This window comes from Ptychodera flava, chromosome 11 (assembly GCF_041260155.1).
Source record: "Ptychodera flava strain L36383 chromosome 11, AS_Pfla_20210202, whole genome shotgun sequence".
NCBI classification, from domain to species: Eukaryota; Metazoa; Hemichordata; class Enteropneusta; family Ptychoderidae; genus Ptychodera; species Ptychodera flava.
Window position 1 is genome coordinate 10,708,972 of NC_091938.1, and position 21,118 is coordinate 10,730,089.

General features: G+C 41.1%; 1 protein-coding gene across 1 annotated transcript in view; it reads right to left on the reverse strand.

The window, feature by feature from the left end:
* LOC139143497 (BMP-binding endothelial regulator protein-like) overlaps positions 1 to 16,220 on the reverse strand; it is a 37,259-nt gene extending 21,039 nt beyond the window's left edge. Inside the window, exons 1-2 of the mRNA XM_070713883.1 lie at positions 15,657 to 16,220; positions 15,189 to 15,274 (exon numbers count right to left, since the gene is read on the reverse strand). Of these exons, the coding sequence (XP_070569984.1) occupies positions 15,189 to 15,274; positions 15,657 to 15,732 (162 nt within the window). The 5' untranslated portion in view covers positions 15,733 to 16,220. The remainder of the gene's footprint in view (positions 1 to 15,188; positions 15,275 to 15,656) is intronic.
* Positions 16,221 to 21,118: the final 4,898 nt, after the last annotated feature.

Sequence of the window (21,118 nt, forward strand, 5' to 3'; positions counted from 1 at the left end):
CGTTTTGTATTGAACTGGAATCGTGAAAATCATTCCTAAGTACCTGTCTCATGTAAATTTTTGTTGAAATTTTATATTTCCATACAACTGACAGTGAAAAAATAACTGAACAGATAGTGATCAAGGGGTCAAGTATGTGACCTTTGACCTGGAGCGTGTACACTGACCACATTTGAGTTAATCCATCATCAAAAGCTCTTGTGGAAACGCACAGGACGTTGGGAAATCTCTCTCTTTACATTAAAAGACGAAAGGCCTGTAATCTGTTTAACTATTATCGATAATGACCCGCGTAAGTAGACGAACATGTTCATTATGCAAATGAGTGTGTATCCATATGCGCTAAGGGAGCCTTCCGTCCTGGCGTTGCAAAATTATAGACTCGTTCCGTTCATGGAGGCACGGAGTCTCGCTTCTAGAACTGTGATGGAGGCAAAAGATATCTATCGTGTTGATCGAGAGTTAACCGAGATGTCAAGTTTTACATGCAGTGTATAGCACAGTCGGTTAGCTTTGGGGAAAAGTCAACTACTTTACGACATGCGGACAACCAGAAGCTATCCGGTCGCGTGGCTTGTGATGCAATTTTATTTAAATAGGCAATTACAAGCAGAATTCTGATGATTGTATCGATAGTGAATTCGAACAAAGTCATTTTTTTTATTTTGAAGAAGCTCCCTTAACCAGGAAGGGAGGCGGGATTCCAATTACAACTCCGTTACTGCTAAGAAATTTGTCGTTTGTTAGTTTAGCAAGCTTATGTCACAGTCCCCTCCACTGTATATAAAGCTCTCAAATCTTATCTCAGTCTCGCTTTCAATCCACAGTCAAAATAAAAATAGATGGTAAGTAGCCGATACCGGGCACTTCAGTATACATTACGAGGGATTACGCTTTCCAGTTTTTCAAAGGTCAAAGATTCCTGAATAAGTGTTCTGCTCGGGCACAAACCTCGTTTTGAATCGGTGAGGGCGAAAATGACCTGTTCTGGTGTTACGTGTAAAATGTTTTATTCCATGCGTTTGTTACCATGACAACGCATATTAATCCATCTTAATCGCCCTGGAACTGTTTTTTGTGTTCGTGTGCATTAACCAAAGCCTCATTTATTATATCAGACATAGGCTTCCGACTGGTGCGACATATATTGACTTTCATTGGGGGTGGTGTCTGTTTGAACGAGTTCCGGAGTGGATCACGTTAGATCATGCCGTCGTTGTTGTATAGCGTACTTCAGAGCGTACCGTTCGCCAATATTGTCGTTGTCGTTCAACGGTTGTCAGGAGGTGTTGCGCTAGCTCTACTGTGCCGTATCGAGCCTGCATATGAGACCGAAAGCGCTGAAGTACAACGGAGTCCGGTCTGGCTTGTTCAATCTCTTTCGAGCGAGATCTATATCACCCCTAACACACTCAGCAGATGCAAATAGCTCGACCTGCATCAGATAGTTGTCTTCAACTGTATAATCACTTAAGTGATATTGTCCCCCAGAAGAAAAATAAAGCAATGAAATCGTCATTACAATAATTACACAGTGACTCATCTTGGCTTTGTCCTTCGAGTGACTCTGCAATTATCATTTCGGAAGTGTCATTCAGGAAACTTGTTTTGAGCGCGATACGTTCGTGACGGAATGTTTGTGATTGTCGAATGATGTTCAAAAAGCAATTTGGATGAACCATTTCCGCTATTCTGAATAGCAGAAACAAATATTATCGTTTTACGAGCTTTAAACATCGTACTATTATTGTACAATTTAATTTGTTGCCACGTGTGACCTTGAAATGAAGTCATAAAAGTATGAAAATTCATTACGACATCATGATAGCCCTTTAAACTGGGCTGGTAAATTGTTTCACTCTCGGGGTTGCACGGCCGGAGGCAAATTACAAACCTTGACAAAGTTATCTTGTTCCGCAACACTTCGCTCAAATGCGGAGAACATATTTTGGTGTTTACAGGTTCAAAATATGGCAGTTCGGGGTCGGCGACGCAAATTATTTGTCTAATGATGCATCGTTGATTTTCGATTCCGTAATGGAAATCATTAAGTCATTAAACTACAAGATAAGTCAAGTAATCTTTTAAAGTTGTTTTTTTAATCGGAGTACCTATAATTGAATGAGACCAGAGAGAATGTCTATTATTTCATTTCAGCTGAACATTAATTCAGCTATAACCTTAGATTAGATTTATATATGTTCATTATCTGTGTTACATTAAAACAAGCACATTTCTTCTTCTTCTTCTCTCTAAAGTTTTTTAATGTTAGTTTCGCTGACGGACACAATGCATTTAGTATAATATGCAATGTTATTCGTGACGAATGAATTCTGGTCGAGTACATCGAACATTACACTCATTTACTGACACAGGTCATGTAGATAAGTTGCATGTTGGAATTTCCGTATTTTCGACATTATTTTTTGGAGTAGAAACTTGACTTAATGGACAGTGCCAAAGCATTGTTAAAAAAATATCAAAAGTAGCCACAAAAAGTGTAAATTTAGTTTGTCTTCGATTTTAAAGGAAAAAAATCCTTAAAAACATGGCACATAGTCCGAAAATGACTCCGTCAACTGTAAACTCTGTGTCAACATTAGAAGATAATCATGCTTTCGACCTAATATGCTTTGATTACAGTCAGATATTAAGTTCATAGATCAATTGTGTCAACAATTTCCTAGAGAATGTTTTTAAGTTCACCGACACTCGAAAACAGAATGAATGTCTTTTGCACAAAATGCAGACGTTTAAGCCAAGCAACCTCCTACTTGACCAAATTCCCATGCGAATTCAAACTTCGAAAATTCCTGTTGTACGGAGTATGTGGCGTGGATTGTTTTGTCTTTTACAGGGAACAAACAGCAGATTTGATCACAAGGAACGCGCGTTGTGCCAATTTTGGAGTATAATTCCGTCTAATTTAAATTCTTTGCCACTAAAGACTTCCCAAAGTTGCTTTCTGTTTAAGAATATTGGAGTTGTCTGCTTCGTTCCAACCACAAAACCCTTACCCCTAGGCCTTCTTTTCCCTTTCTCGTTATCCCTATACGATTTCTTACATTAAAGATATTTACATTCAAGCAATTGTAAAACTTATTTTTGTTTCACCACTAACCATGGTATTTCGTCATGAAAGCGGTTTTAAAGGACTTTGTCGGATAATCCGTTCGCAAATTTGACAAAATCACTCTGTAATGTGTCAATCGCTGATTGTACTTAACACAAATCACGTTTCATCATAAAACAACGGCTAATAAAGACATCACCGGGCTTACAAGTTACAGGACAGCTGTCGATTCGTTCTGTTCTCGTGCCAAAACTTCTTTTGCAATATGTCAATGGGTCGTCTAAAGCATATCCAGGGCAGGCATTTGTCTGAGCCATGTGGCATCCTCGGCATGTTAAACACTCATAGTTTTTTGATCTCATGTATTGTTTCAAAATTTCGGCCATGTTACACATTGAAAACTTAATTTACATAAACTATAGTTCGCAAAAACCTTGGATGTTAATAAAATTTATAGGAAATTGGATGTCATAGAAATATTTTTCCTGACATATTGTAGAAACGGGTCAGTTTAGAACTGGCAATGACATTTGCTTTACTACAGCACAGTTTGACGTGACATTCCAGCGACCGTGGTTAGTGACAGATGATTGGCTGGGCAAGATTTACGTAAACCGAATCTTGGCATCAATTCTAACGATCTGCTCACTTTCTAATCGCTACTGCGTGTGCGACTAAACATCACCCATTTACGGCGTTTTTGACGTCAGCAAGCATAGTTCAGACAAACCGATCATGATGTTGTAGATGTTATTTTTCCGCCAAGTAATAAAACCAACATAGAAAGGAGCCTGACCTCATCGTATGTTCAACAGTGGAGGCAGGAATGTGACCTGATGGGGAAATGCTGCTAGACTAGAAGTCTGGACAAAACGCTTCATTTTGACGCATTTAGTGATAAGAAGAGTAGTATCAAGGCAACCGTCAGGCAGACGTTAAATAAACTCGTTTCCGAGTCTCTGAATGGCTCGAGACACCAACAATCTTTGCAGTGACTAACATTCAAAAGAATACTAACATTTATTTTGTAACTATGTTTACGTGTTTCATTGGTATTTTAAATAAGCACTAATTCTGCTTTTGCGAGTTCTGCGTCGATGGAATATTTAGACGGGTAAAATTCAATCAGCAAGTTTGTTACACCACTGGAAAAACAACGATCATAGACCAAAAAGCACAGTGAATACAGTATTGTTTTCACGTCGACGCATTTCACATATTTGCCAGTTTCGGCGTGAAAGAAACACGCGAATTCCAAATGCCTGGGCAGAATCGGAAAACAGCGGTCGACCCAAACAATTGTCAAAGAAAGAAAGTGTTGGCAATGAAAGCGGCTTACTTCCGCTACGTAATGTATCATTTGTGGTTTAAAACCTGGTCAAAATTTAATGAATCAGAAGAGAGAAAGCGGGTGCGAAATCGTCGCTGTGGGGCAGAATTTCATTGTGTGAAGCTACGCGGTTTGGTCTTTTACATTCTAACGGCAGTCCAAAGCATATTTGCCATTAAAATGGTCGGAATACCGTCGTAGGCAGCCACTCCATGTTACAAATTGGTGGACAAACATAAATATTTTGCTATTGAATAAGCGGGTCTTCTGTGCACAGAGGTTTAGTCAGACAGCCTCTCTGCTCCAAGCACACAAATAATAGTTTTGCCTTTAGCTTCGTTGCCAGTCAATTCAAGTGTCGGTCCGATACACGGTGAAAACACGCCTTGGATACTTGGAAATTTTAAGTGAACTCGACCGAAGGGAGCCGACGAAGAATGGTCCTGTAACGTTTCAAACCCGGTGGAATGTTCGAAGTTTTCATACATGGAAGCTGTGTTTTCGTTTCGCAAAATATCTAACCTCCCAACAACTCGGAGTCACGGTTCCTGGTGATTTTCGTATGTCCCAAAAATATGAAATAATCTTTATTAAAAGAATGCGTTGAGTTTCTTGACAAGAGTATTTTAACCATGCCAGTAGGCAAGGCTTTCAGATTGTCAGAGATGCCTCTATTCCATTTATACCATGTATCCCTGGTAGATACTAGAAATCACTACTCCTCTATGTCAGTCAGTCTGTCTGTCTGTCTCTCCGGGGAGCTGAAGTCATGCATTTTCGACCGTTCTTTTACTGTGTTTCGAAGTGTCAAATGATCACTATATGTAGAACTAACCCTTCCAATGATAAGAGAAAGAAAGATTGTCAAAGACCGACTTTGTAACGTTTACGTACACGCCGCCCATTTTTACCGCAAAAGTCCGTTGTTGTGCGCATGGGGTTATGGGTGACCCTTACAGTACGCCAGCTCGGACACTGAAACTGTGTCAGATTACATGCATTACTACAAATACACCATCAAACCGATAAAAAGAATGCATAGATAGTTTTAAAAAAACGCCACCAAATTTAATCGCCCGCGTGCACCTGTTCACGCTGCTTATCGGCTATTGGTTTGTATTGGGCCAAAACCAGGATTACTCGGCTTAATTGTATGTATTAGATCACCATCGCGGCCAGGAAAATGCATACCTGAATGGTGGGAGAAGATTTTACTGATCTCACCCCGCAGGCTTACAACACTGTGAGAGAAAAAAAACAATATCTCGTGCCGCTAAGACCATAACGTGCAAATGAAAAGGCTCAATCTGATTGGTCGCTCAACTTGAAACGCCTTTTCATCGACCGATTAGCACACGGTTCTTGATTTCACCCAGGTGGATGAAATATGTCAAATGTTTTTTAAGCTCTTGTAATAACAGCTGCTGTGACAATGACGATCTTTTCGGGCTAAGTTACCGGTGTGCAGGTGTTAAAAAGGCTTGAATTTTTGAAACCAGCTAGGTGATGGTTATTGCGTCACTGTCCATGAGATGGAGAGAACAAATCGAAAAAAGATATCGGTTTGCGAACTGACCAAAAAAAAAACTGTTTCTCTACTGTCTATGATCGAACCTTCCGTTCGAACAATACCCGGAGGTCTCTCATACCAGAACGGCAATTGTGTATTCGCGAGGCGAGTGAGACATTCATCGTCTCGGTAGATAACAAACAGCTCATCCGACATATTGGCGATGTTTTTGTCCCAATTTCATACTTAAGTTATCTTTCGAGCCATCTTATCTCCATTGTAAAGCAATACAGGGAGTGAGTCACCAAGTGTTTTTCTCAAAAAACTCCAAAAAGCGAGATCAAATATTCATCGCCTTGCCATTTAAATCAGTTTCGGACAGCTGTCTCAGGCCATTAACCTTCGACGACGTGGGATTCATTCACCGAACGCGTAGCAGTGACTTTAATTTGGTTTGAATACTAATAGATTGTTTTTTTCTCGAAGGACGACTGAATTATAAATTATTCAAAAGGGGTGACAAATTGCTGACGTCCACTGTGAGATAAATGTTTATCTGAAATCCGGTTGGTATCGTTGCGTAAAGTGTGATACTAATTCTGCATTTCCTATTTGGCACGGTCGTAGAACCCTCTCGAAATATTTGGTATTATTATCCGAATGTAATAAAACCTATGTATCACTATATGCATCAACGACTGCTATGATATTTTGACGATCTATCTATTCGACATTGCCTCGTTTAAAACTGGCCATCATGTTGGCAATTTATCGAAGAGTGAAAGTCGAATACATTTACAAATAAAAATTAAGAGTTGAGTTGAATAAGCAGCACGTGCAAAACACTGAAGTGCGTCGAAAAGCCGCTTTTCTGACTAAAATCATAATAGTCACCAAAAATATTTCATAGGTTATAGAAGGGGTAATTTCATATTATTTATTATAATCGTATGAAAAATACATTGAGTTCTTTAATTCGTAGTTATAAACCATGGAGATTTTGAAGGCCGACTAATTCATTAATATTTTTACCAAATTGAAATTGAGGTCATCTAAATTTCATGTCGTCATTTCCATTCACGTGCTTCACGAGAAATCAAAAGTCTTAATCGAGAATTTCCATTGGATTCCAGTCGGGTCGGCATTTAAATCCGTCATAAGCTTCGTAGACGGCTATATGTATATTCTCGGCCAGGCAACGCACCGACCCTTGGTCGCCCAGAAACCACTAAAAATATCTCTTGTGAAGACTCACTAATCTTCGATTAACTTCAATCAACACAACGAATGTTTGTTTACGGCCATTCACAGGTCTGTTTTGCTGCCAAAATTCATGGAGAAAAATTAGATTCAAATAGCCCGGTATCTTATCTTGAAGTGGGTTGGAAAATTACTTTAACGCTTTTGGAATACAGACATCTGCATCAGTGACTATGCACAGGCAGTAGAAACGGCCGAACTTTACTGGGTTTCGCTGCACATTTTTCATCTGCTCATCTTTCAATCAACAATAACGCATTCATACCACAGGAGATTAGTGTCTCTGAGACTATTGATATTGTTAGATGAACTCTGTATTGCCTCCGTAATTTCAATTTATTTCAATATTCCATTTTATCATTTTGTCTAACATTTTGTTTCTCGGCCTCTGCTCGCAATAGATCGAAAAAAAAATGTATGAGAGAGCGGGGAGGGAGGGATTTTGTCCATCTATTGATACTCTTCAACTGCCTTATTTGCCTTTAAGAGGTGCTGAATATGACATTCTACTTAATATTTGAGCATACCAAGAATATCCCCACAAGCACTGAATGTACCCTATTCTCAGACAACTACTACAGGTAGTTGCCTTAGCCTTGCAAGCAAACCAACGCCCGTACTTTGTGTCTTTGTCCTTCAGTAGTCGCCGATAACGCGTGGTCACCCTTCCAATAATTCGTTCAGACACACACAAACTCTCTCTGCCTGCCCTTTCTCCCTACCCCCTCTCCCCCCCCCCTCTCTCTCTCTCTCTCCTCTCTCTCTCTATCTCTCTCTCTCTCTCTCTCTCTCTCTCTCTCTCTCTCTCTCTCTCTCTCTCTCTCTCTCTCTCTCTCTCTCTCTCATATTAACGGTCATGCGCCCCCGTCGCCCCAGTTATTAGTACGCGCGACTCAGAATCAATCAAAACACCTCATATCGTATATAACTGTCGCCGCCATCTATTCGGCCAGTGTCCTTGAAGTAAAGGCATTTATTACAAGATGGTTGGCGATAACTGCAGGGGCATAAATTGACAAAAACCTGCAGGTGTGAAAACGGCTTCCTTGCGGAGTTTACTCATCGGCGGTAATTTACACCAAGTTAATACAGCGGTTCCATTGACGCCATTTATCCTGGCATTACCGAATTATCGTATTATTGTCAGGATTACACCGCCGCGATGTCCGCTCTAATCCGGATTAGGGAGGTCCGCTGACTTATGGCTTTGCGAATCAGTGAGGTTTCGGACGGTTCTCTCTGAAACCTGCGATAAAAATTCACCGCTCGGGACTCTGTAGCTCGGCACCCTGGAATGGAGTACGTGATTGCGCAGCCCTGATGATGATCACCGGTCCCGTCGTTCAACCACAGTGTCTCCAAACACGAGGGACTGTTTTAACGTTCGAAGGGCTCATCTGATTGACACAGCCGAGTTCAGTCGGTTAATGGTCAAATGAAACATATGTACAAAGACGCGTATATCTCAAAAAAGCTTGCTCTTTCGTCATTAATGGGTATAAAGGAGCATGATCAATCATTTTATAAACTTGGTGGTGCGGAATTAATGGACCATTAAATTCACGTATGAGAGACTGGCCGTCTTCAATGGAATATACCTACCAAGAATGCGCTGTTATACATGCAGTCATTAAACTGAAACACCCCACCCTACCAATTATCAATTCGATAAACATCATTATTCGTTGGTTCACGGACTACTTGCAAACTACTACGCACGTGTGATGATCAACCTGGGTCAGTGATAGACGTTCGGAATACAGTTGAGTGTTACTTGGCTGAAATCAAATCACTGTCTCTCATGCAAATGTATCTGGAGTTATTGCATATCTTGAGTATGTGCATCAATTTTTTTAATTGTATTTACATGTTCATTTATTTTTATTGATGTTATGGTTTTACGCGTTTTTGTTTTGTTTTGTTTGTTTGTTTGTTTGTTTATGTCTTTGTTTGTTTCTTTGTTTGTTTACATTTATTAAGAGTAGACAGACAACTTAAATATCCGTGACGCATTTGATCCAGACCCTGCCAAATTCTTTTTACGTGTGTCACTGTGCGTGTGTATAACTGAGCATTTTTGGACAGTCAGGAAAGAAATGCAATTAGGTGTATTCAACGACACCAGAGAACGGTGGGTGGAAGGTGATGTTAATCTGACATAATCTGCCCCTAAATTTACCAACTTAGCACACACAAAAGACAGACAGTCTCTGACGAGTCGAGAAATGGGGGCTCGGCGAGCGGCAATCATGAGATAGACCTCTTACGCGCAAAATGGGGAAAGTTGTAGACTCCCGATACTGCCTTAGCCTCTTCACTTGGCGCCTAAACTCCGCGCTAGCGAACAGAATGGCAGCCGCTTAATTGGCCAATTTCAAGACGAAGAAAAGATGGCTTTTAAATTCAGCCAACTGCTAATAGGAGCAGTTACCTCTATAAGGTGTGAAGAAACATCCTATATTATCGCAACTCGTGAAATTGCCCTCAGAACTGGAAAGAGACTGGAGACTAAACATTCTTGCTCGGGAATTTAGGGTAATTTGGAGGCTGAGTAATGATCGACTGCATGGTAGAGTATAACAAATAGGTATCTGTGTGGTCTCGTCAAAATTAGGTCCCGGAGTTCAAGGGCATTCGGATACCTCAAATTGTCAAAGCTTTGTGCAAACTGAAGTTGTGTTTATAACTAATTAATTACATCAGCGGGGTATGAAACAACATCCGAAAGGTTGTGGTCATGCAGCACATTTTCAAGGTCAACTGAAGCACATCGCTGTTATTGGTGGACAAATCATTGCTTCGTGGGCCTGATTGGCTTGACATCACGTATTCATTTACCATTTTGATTATTTGATATGGGAAAAGCCTATTAAATGTTGTGTTCAATTAGCTGGTTCGTTATTTGATGATAAATGTGGCCAGCCTGTGATACATATCGAGCAATATTAATTAGTTTTGATCAGTCCAATGTTAATGAATGTCTTCACTGTGCGACTGACATCCCTGATTTTTAATGTGAAAAATTCAAGTTAGAAGATAATCAATCATGGGTGTAGTTTGATAATAAGTTTATTGAGGAGACGCATCAAATCAAATACTATGAAATATAAAATGAAATATGTAGAAGATGGCTCTACTTGCAAAGTTCATCAAACATTCGGCAAACCGTCAACTAAAGTCCAGTGTGACTATTGTACAGAGTCTCCCCTTGGAGAAAAACGACTGATTTAAACAACGGTCCGCAAGCACTGTTTCGCTTTCAGAATAAAGTACAGCTTCTCTTCAGCAACGGAAGGGCTTGTAGTTCAGTTGCAAGATGGGGAACAATTCAAATCATTTGATCTATTAAGGACTCTTCACGAGAAACATGTCCGGTGCAATTCACCCGCTATTTGTTTTGTACGTCAGTCGGGTAATTTTGCTGTGCTGATGGTGTTTCTAATTCTGGCACCGATTTCGAACTACTAAAGACGCACTCCTTTGGGCCAGTAGTTCTACTTACGAAAACGTTTTTGCAACTTTGCTCCTGCGTAGCGTGGGCAACACACCTGTTCCTTCTCTACAACTAGTTCTGCTATCAGTTCGTCCCGGAGCTAGCCGGCTCGCCGGTCGATACAATTGGCACTTACATTTTTATTCGCCTAGTTTTCGTTTCCAGTTTTCGGTATAGCCTGCTTTTCATCGAAAAAACAACGTTGGGTAAGAGGTAGGAATATTTTCCACCTTTTTCTCACAAAAAATACTTTAAAACATTATACTATTCGCAAATTGACGTACAATGGAGTGATAATTATTCGTCACATATTAATGGAATCTTCAATCAAACTTCAAACATGACATAATTGCTTAGAAAAAACATATTATTACAACTTTGAAGGATATTCCTAGTATAATCTTTCAAGTGTAAATTAAAAGAAGAAAACGGGTAATGTCGAGTGTATTTGAACTTTGAACTTGATGTTGAAGGTTATATGCAGCTGGCGTAATGGAGAACATACCAGCCTTTTAAAACTCTAAAAATGAGGAGCCACGGCGAGGCTATAAAACAGTTTGTCCTCCAACTTGTTTCTGGCAAATGTCACCACTGAAAGTGATCCTAAGCAGCGCAAATGACTCTACGCAGTTTGTACACTAATATCCTGTGCATAGATGCTGATTCGCGTCGCCACACCCTAAAGCCTGGAAAATTAGTTTGGCATTCGGGCATTATCGGCGCGCGTGACGTCAGAGAAACGCGCATAACTTTCTCCCAGGCCGTCAGTGTGAACGTCTACCGCTTTTATCTGATGAGCTCGTCAGGTCAACCAAAAGCGATGGCACACCGCCTTCACGACAGATGTGCGACCGAAAGCAACTGGTCGAGATTCGGCAGACTTTTTGCTACGTGGTGCTAATTTCAGCGGTTACACCTTTTCAAGAAACACTTGTTTTATAAGTCATGCGACAATAATACCTATTGATCCTGATGTGCTATGCTGCTTGGGAAAAAGAATCTTCTCAAGGTGGTTGAACTAAGTTTTGACATGAAAACCTCACACTCTTTCCTCTTTTTTGTATGGGGTCTTCAACGCCCTTTGTTTTAACTATCTTGCATGGGCGGAATATTTTCTGTAATTTACGTATTAGCACCTTTTTACTAATCAATTCTTCTGAAGACGTTCGGCCATATTTTCTCATTAGTGCGGCGTACAATGTAGATTGTTTAATCCCCCGGACAAAAAATTGTATAACTGACAATTACCTTCATGAATGCGGTGTTGTAACTTTTTCCCGAGTCCCTGAAACGATCCATAGTCTCAGTGGATCGAACTCTAACAACATCAAAGGTACTGATAGTTTGTTGGACCTCAGACGACTACTAGAAGTCGTTTGAGGTTAGGCGATGACACCCAAATCATTACAGTGTCAATACTTTTAACTCGCTATGGGGGACCCCGGTTTTGTTTGTCAAACCTTTGTATTATTTAACCGTTGCACGATGCGTTGGATAAACTTTGGATATTTTGTTGTGAAAAGCCCAACACGTGCACCTTGATTTCTTAATAAATTTATCAGAGTCGCTTAGATATCCGTCGACCTGACATGAAATGGTGTGCGTGTGGTGTGTGTTTTCAGACCCGTTCACGGTGTATTACACGACATAATTATACACTGCGTTTATCTATCTTTCTATGTCTTTATTGAGCTGTTCCGTGGACCAGAATAATCTCTTGGTTGCATTCAGGGAGCTTACTTTTGTTCTAGCGAATTTTCACAAGGCCGGAGGACACAAAATTCAGTAGGAAGCGTGTGAAGCCAGTTTACCAGGCCCAACGGGGGACAATGGCGACGTCAAGTGGAATCTGAACTGTAGTTTGCTGGTTAAATAGAAAAGTCCCGAAAGCGATGTACTGTTCAAATGTGAAACGTCATCTTGTGACAAAGGTTAGCTAAAATCGATAGGCAAAATTGGCAGCAGATATTCGTGTAGTATATGTCAAGATAAATGCAATAAGCTTCTAACTCCGGCCCTTCGATATACGGTATTTGACATATTCTGGTCACTACAATATTGGTACTTCTAGGTCCGGAACAATATGACATACAGACATACATGCGTTTCCGAAGTTTAAATTGGCCTATGGTGTTGTTGGAAGCAAGGTTCCCCATATGATATCAATATCGAATTTCGAATGATGTGGCGGTTCTTCAACTTTGGCTCAGTACTCTGCAGGATTTCTGGACAGGCAAATAGCCTTGATATCGTACTTCTCGGAACTTTGTTCGTTTGCGTGCCAAACGAAACGGGCGACGATAAGAAAACACTGACACAAGGACGAAACGTGAGATCTCTGTTGTTATCGCGAAATAACTCCCGTTTGAAGTGGAGGCAGTTTCAAAGTGTTAGTCTTGCACAGGACCTGACATTCGCATCACAGTGCCAATACATAGAGTCTGCTTCAGAGTCACAAGGTGTCATTTCCAACACAAATATCTTCTGCTCGAAATATCATTCTACCGTGAACGAGAGTGTATAAAATTTCACTGGCTAACTGAAGAGACCAATGAACTTTCTCCCGTCGTAGTGATATGCGGAGCATAATTGTTTCAAACCGTCACTTTATCAAACTAAATAGAATTTTCAACATTAATTCAATTTTACCAACAACCATATCACCATAAACCAAACGAAAGTTGACATACAAACAAACCAACTTTAATTTGAGATTTCATTCGGGAAAATAGCCGTTCCATTTTACGATGGGAGCTAAAATATTTGTCGCTTGCTTCTTGTGGGAGCAGTTTACCTGCAATGGATTGCGAGGAAGATTTTTTTGTAAATACGCACCGGCCAACAAAATCTTTCTCTACATAAGCTACGAGCACTATCGTTTTGCCGAGTGTTTGGAACATATTTATTCGAGCGGTGGAAAATCGGCACCAAGTATCAGAGCTTCATTCGGCAGCTGGGGTACCAATAAACGTGTGGAGTAAATCTACAATAATCCCGTTCCTAAGTCCTGCCCCGTGGTGTAGTGCACGAAGGAAGGCCCCACGATTGTAAACCGGGTTAGAAGATTTCTCTCAGAGCTCGTCCACATTATGAGCTATAGTGCCAATAGTTTGGCGGACGACTGCGATAACCTTTGTTAACTTTGTTCAGAGGTGTGTATAGAGTATCTCATTTTCGTCTACCAGTTCAGCTATATATAGCAGAAGTGCAATTCACACTAAATTGCAGTTCGTATCACCATTTTCGCACATACAAGGATAAACCGAGGCGTGATTGGCGAATTAGAAACGGTTTAGACTGAACAGGCGGGGATATTGGATCCTAAGATGATAGCCAGGCGAACCACTGCTGGGTTTTTTCCGTATACGTGTCACGATTTTTTCACATAACCTTTAGCTCTGATTGTGCCATGCGTTACAACTTGCACAAGTGTCAAGCTAGAGAGGGTGACAACGATGAGAGACATAATGTGTTTCGTGATAAAATGTAATAGTTGTGTCATATCGTAAAGTGCACCTTTGGCCTTGTATGGCGCGGTTGAGAGAAACAGCTAAGTCGCGTACCAGGTTCCCGGCCGATATGTAGTATCATCATAGAATTTGGAAGTGCGTATAGCAAACACAAATTATGCCATAGACTTGTTATGCCAGTGATCACCGGGTTTCTCGGAAAATGCACCGCTGATTTTACATCACCATAGCACTCACACACAGCAAGGACCCCTTTAGACCTTTTCCTGGAGTCTACTTAAACAGGCACCAAACTGTCACAGATGTGTGCGATAGTTGTAGCCGGAGTTGTGACCAGGTCGCGGGCTACTCTCGCGACAGGTGATAACTCGTCATCTCATTGTACCCGAAGCCCCACAAGAATCCTTTGCATATTTTTTGTTTATCTCAATGTCCCCCTTAGAATGACAAGTCCACTTGAGGTCTAACTGTAAATCTGTCGAAAGATTCTCCGGTTCTTGAGTGGGTGTCTTGCAGCGCAACGCAGCCTGTCTTCTCTAGCTCCAATGAAAACCAAGCACGCGTGTGCAAACCTTCAACCGTAGCGTAAAATAAGAGAAAGAACTCTAAAAAACCGCCGTTGTCCCGAATCATTTTCCTAGACCACAGTAAAAACCACATTTGTGAAATCTCAGGGCGGATTTCTATTCGTTTAAAAGCTAGCAATGACTGCGTCTCAGGTGTGGTGGTTGGTATAAATTGCCGGCTGGTAAGTTGTCGGCAAGGAGTTATCCATGTGAATCGAAGAAGCTTTCTCCACATTCTACCTCCGTGATAGGGGACGGTGTCTGTCATGGATAAAGCAAACTTTGTCGATTTGCGTCGGAGCTACTATTTCGGAAGCAGTGCCCGTCTGCCAGAACGAAACCTGGCTTCCAAAGGACCAGGAGCTTCATCAAGGCGCTGATCGGGTTACTCACAAGGTATTCCTGGACTTCGAGGGGGAAAATGTTGTTTTTCCCACAGCCTTTGTTGACTCATGCGAGCATAGAAGTAGTGAATGTTTTGCTTACCTGACAATAACACGATATGCAGGGATCCACGGTTATGAGAGGAATTTCCACTTTTTCGCCGTCCTCGCTGCAGGAGAGGGGACCACCTGTTCAAGAAAATGGACAAATAGGAAGAAACACGGTTCACCGGTGTTTGCGAAAACGCTCAACCATAACAAAAGCTGTCTCGTGGGCGGACACTACAAGCTTGCGCAAGGTATGGCTTGGCGGTCTGCGTTACGGCGTTTCTAACAGGCAAGCACGCTTTGTCGACCATTAGATCTTTCGTGATATCATACACAAATATTGCGAACAAGCCGAACAATTACAGCACTTGAAACACCGGCATGAAGGTCCATAACGTGGGCGCCGATTGTTTGCTCGACGTCCGTCTCGACTCCACAGCCATGCAATGAAGCCCTTCAAACCAATGAATAGAAAAAAGTTTACGTTTGATAAAAAAAAGTGTGATAAAGTTTGTCAACTCACCACTCAATGGCTGGGCCAGGTTTTGACAGATTGTAAGCGTTGAAATCAACAGACATAAAAATTGTCCTGGCGACATGGCGACACTGACAGTTTCGACGTAATTGCTGCAGCCGCCGCTGATCGAATTATGGCAGTACTAAGTTGTCATCGCCACCTTTGTAGAAAGGAGACGGGTATGTCTGGGCCCTTCGGATGCGTTTGACTTGCGCTCTCATCCAAAGTTCTTGCCCCTTCCCTTAGTCCGGTGAAGCAGCGTAAACCCTCTCTCAAGCTCGTTTATAAATGCCTGATATGGACCAACCACTCCGTTCAGAAGGCAAGGAGCGTTATTCGGCGAGCAGAGGCTATAAACACTGTCTCGTGGGTTCTAAACTTGGTTATTCGCCGCACGGAGCACCAAAAAGAATGGTATCTTCATTCATTCAGCGTCTAAGTGAATATGTAATTACAAAAGCACCACCATGGTAAATATCCTCTTAAGGCATTGTTGCCAACTGGGTGATGATGTACAATTGAATGGGCATAATTAGCCTTAGACAACGGCGGAGGCTGGCCCGTGTACTCAACGCCACCCCCATCGCATAATAGAATTGTCCCGTGGCGTCAGAAGTGACGACCAGAAGAATACGTTACTTCCAATGCCATTCATGGGGTTTTTGACAGGTTTTCGCTAATGCCGAACGGTTGGCTCCAAAACTCGGGTGAGTTTTTAGCGCCTGCACTCAGGGCAATTGTAAAAAGCAAAACCCCCTATCCGTTGCTGTTCCCGTGCCAGACTATGTATTAGCAGTTTAGCGATGTCGTCGATATAAACAAAACAAAAGCTGCCAAGATGATGGACTGCACTATCTCAACTTGTTCATAAAATCTTGGCGAGGTACATAGTCAATACAAACCAACGTGACTTCATCAATGTATGTTGAGATTCCTCACCAATCGGTCCAGACTACTAATTACAATAGTATTGTCATGTATCTATTTCTAATGGAGTTTAAAGTCCAGCTTTTTCTCTGACGTAATGTGTTGAATCTTCGATAAGCTGGCGACATGAGCACAACACCGCCTCACGTTATCAGGGTGTTCGAAACACCAATGTTTCCTACGTTTTGAAGTCTACGCTTTCTGTGACTTACAACTTCACTTAGTTCAATCATGGAGGGAGACCCCCCTCCCCCGACCAAAGCATAGAGGAGACCTTAGTGCGAAGTTGTATGTATGTATGTATGTATGTATGTATGTATGTATGTATGTATGTATGTATGTATGTATGTATGTATGTATGTATGTATGTATGTATGTATGTATGTATGTATGTATGTATGTATGTATGTATGTATGTATGTATGTATGTATGTATGTATGTATGTATGTATGTATGTATGTATGTATGTATGTATGTATGTATGTATGTATGTATGTATGTATGTATGTATGTATGTATGTATGTATTTGTCCTCGAATGTTTCACGCTAGACTAGTTTGGTGATCTCCATGGATTCTGATAGATGTGCTTCCATTGTTTACGTTTTTGAAGAAAGTGAAGGTTTCCAAGAAGCTAAATCAAATAAATTTCTGTAAAATGAGGAAATATAGATTCTATAAATAGTTCGGAGAAACATTAGTAACGTACGTAAAGTTACCTGAAAAGACACAGTAATCTATCAATTAAGTGGATGAATATAATCAACATTGATATTTTGATTAAACAAACGGACACGTGCAGTGCAAGTACATGTCGAGCGATTCAGCCTACAATTGCCATCCATGATTTTATCTGTCACTACATCGTGCCGATTTCAGGGTATCAAGAATTGAAGTGAATATAAGTATGACCAAGAAATGTTTCTAATTTTGGTACTAATTTACCATTCCCTGCGAAACGGTTCAGGAATGCGGCAGAAAATTCCCGTAAAAATGGGAAACTTTACTCTCCTTCTTCAAGTTGAGTAAGATATATCCAAATCAAATTATACCCTTTTCAGAGCCTGAAGCCATATTAATTGAAACGCAATCGTATATTTATATTCGTTGCACCACTGACAAATTCCACGCACCTGAAATGTGTATTCTTTTTACCTGTATTAATTATGCGTCTGTTTGATGGTCACGGTGAAATAAATATCACAATTTCGAACGCTTTGGTTAAGCATATCATGGAATCCAAGGGTTAAGTTACCGAAGTGTGACCTGACTGGCTCCCGTTAGCTCTCAATAGACAAATCTATAATAATTATATTCCTCCAGTTTATCTAAATGTGACGCACAGTCGCTACCCAAACCAAAAACATCAACATCAGAAGACTGTAAAAACCTGACGGTTTGGAGGAGGTCACACGGCAAATTGCTGTATAATATCACAGGTAGTAGAAGTGAGACTATCTATGGCTATATCGACTGCTTTGACCAGAGATGCGTTTGGATGTCATGCAGTCTTTGCTGTGGATGCAAATTGGAAGGAGTGTGACTAACTCGAGCGGCCAAGTGCGAGCCATAACCAGCATCACCTGAGTACCTAAATCACATGTCTTTTTACGAAATTTTCCAACGAACTTTGTTAAGAGCCAGACTCCTTTACGCTGAATTGGCTGGTAGAATGAAAGACGCGTCCCTTGCGGTATTGACTATACATGAGTTCGCCTTGTTGGACTGGGGCATATATCTAGGCCTATAAATGTGCTGACCGATGGACAATAACCGTATTCACAGATGACTTCAAGCTTCAAAGGTTACCTCGCGCTGTGGTGTTCTACAGGTGACGATTTTTGACAGGAAGGTTGATCTAACTTACACTTTGACAGCTGTCTCTATAGTTGTCGTTTATAATGAAAACTGGCGACAAGACGGTCAAAATACTTCAGGATGACTGAAATAGAAAATACCTGTGTTATGCGATCACACGGGAGAAGAAACGGCGCCACCACAGTCCAACCTTCACAATCATAAAAGCCCTTTTGTTTATTTCCGCCGACAGCGATTGAAACCTCAGTCTGAAAAGATTCGGAAGGTTGCTTCTACATGCCTTTTAAAGTAATCTTCGGACTTTTTCCACAGAAAGAAAATAAATATTTGCAAAGCGCACTACCACTGAAAAATCCACCGTCGCCAATACTAAAACATAGGAAGGTATTGAAAGATCCCTTTGCGACGTGCTGCTGTTGCATGGATACCACTTGTTAGCTGAAGGTTTGTAAATCACCGGTAGTTTGTTCATTCTCAGGGAGTGTTAAACGATTTCCTAATACCTGTTTGAGGCTAGTTTGATATATGATTATTTCCACTTCAAAGTGATATGGTCCCACAGAGAGTTTGCATCACTCTGGTAACGCTATTCTTGATCAGGAAAAACTTCGGTGACATCAGAGGCGGTATTCTATTGCATCGTAACTTTCATGCCAACATCGAGTTCCGGTCTTCCACAAAATAATTAAAAATCTACTGCAAGTGTTCATCAAACCTGCTGCTTTAAACAGTTAATTCAATGTGTAATACAAATCATTTCATCTCCTACGTCGGATGTTCTATCATAGTAATTAATTTAACCAAAAACTCCGAAGTTGCCGGACATTGTGTCGGCACTAAGACACATCTGTATCTTCAAACTCCATCACTTCCAGAAGCTTTGCATGATGCAAAATAAATAATTAATATGGTACGTACGACATCTTCCATATCAACAGCCTGTGAAGTGATAGCTCCATGAACATCTACATTGTTCTGCGCGTGACTTCAATTTTTTTTCCGATCCGACAGCTTCAAATTTCTTGGCTTCTGGCTCCTTCTCTGTGTCTAATTGGTTTCAGGGTCAGTAGATCTCTCTCTCTCTCTCTCTCTCTCTCTCTCTCTCTCTCTCTCTCTCTCTCTCTCTCTCTCTCTCTCTCTCTCTCTCTCTCTCTCTCTCTCTCTCTCAATTTATGCGTCCGGACTAGTCACGTGACTAATTCAAGTTTACAGACGACGTTGATTTTTTTTCCCAAAAATTGTTACAGTAGAGGCGCGGGATAACCAAAAGTCTCGATTTGTCCTCTTTGTGTCATGTGTAAACGTGATGTGAAAACGAACACATCCGCAGGTCAATCAACAGTCAGGTAGCGGCTGAGACGTCACAAGGGCGCCAGTGTGTCTGCACGTGGTTGGAGTTTTTGCCGCGGAAACACATTGCAGGGTATGGAATGAAGTTCTCCAGAAGCCCTGGATACTTGGGAATGTGGCTGAGCTTATTGTACAGTACTCAATATTTCAACTCTTCGCGTACGACAGTGAAGGGCAGCAGCTTCGGCCTAGATTACAGGAGAAGTATGAAGCATGACAGTGGTTGATACGAACGAATGATTCAATTTGGTTGCGTTACTTTTCTCGTGTGTTTCAATTAGAACAGTTCATGTCGTGTGGTTTTGAAGTTCTTGGAACAATCCAGCTAAATGATTTATGCCTGAGTGATTTCAATCGACCATAGTCAACCTCACATACCCACCTGTTGCGCATGTGGTAATTTTTGAGCAAATGTTTACTTTTAGAGCGGTAGATCATCATGAAATGGTTCTCCGGTCATTGTCTCTTTTCTGCTTACCCATATCTGACGCCATATGGAAGACTTGATTTGCAGGGGCATGCAAAACGGGAAACATTGAGGTAGCATCTGTGCAAATTTGATATTGCCACGGTCAAACTGATCACCACGTACATTTGTAAAGAACGCATATCGAAGCTGCTGAGGGAGATGTGCCCAGGATACTGTAGGAATGTGCGCAGGGTGAATTAAACACTTATCGAAATATCGATTTTAGTGGCACGGAACCTTAAAGCTGAGGGGATGGGGTCAGAGTTGCCTGCAACATTTTCTATTATGTGAGGTGCCAGAAATGTGTCATACAATTTCGCTTTTTGAACTCATGCGACAATCTGAGACGGTTCCTAATGACAAGGCCGTCTTCGACACATCTATGTAGCTGCAATCATAGCTGATATTTGATTGCGTTACATGACTGTCAATCATGGCTGATCTAGGAGCATAGGGTCATGAAGCTTAAAGTGATTACCTCGAATATAGTCCTCGCACTATTAGAATGAAAGTTCCAAGCATTCCCTTTTAAGGCAGGGATACATCAGTGGTCTTTTTGCCACAATTAGTAGATCAGAGAACCCAAGAGTTTAAAACATTCATTCATATTTTGAAATTCAAGATGACCACCAATCATCATTACTCATCGCCGAGGAAAGAATATCAAGGTCATTTTCCGAAGAGGGAACCATTTACTCCCTTCCGAAGTTGTCATAATTAAAGTTACCGAATAAATTCTGAAACAAAAGAAACTCTAGAGGAGTTTAGATTGTCCGTCTGTACCAGTCATATGCTATTACACGTACTGTCAGACTTGATAAAGAGATTTCATGTTGTTATCAACGTTAGTGAAAGATTAAACTTTAGATCCGCGATAAGACTTGTGAATCAGCGTTTATTTTAT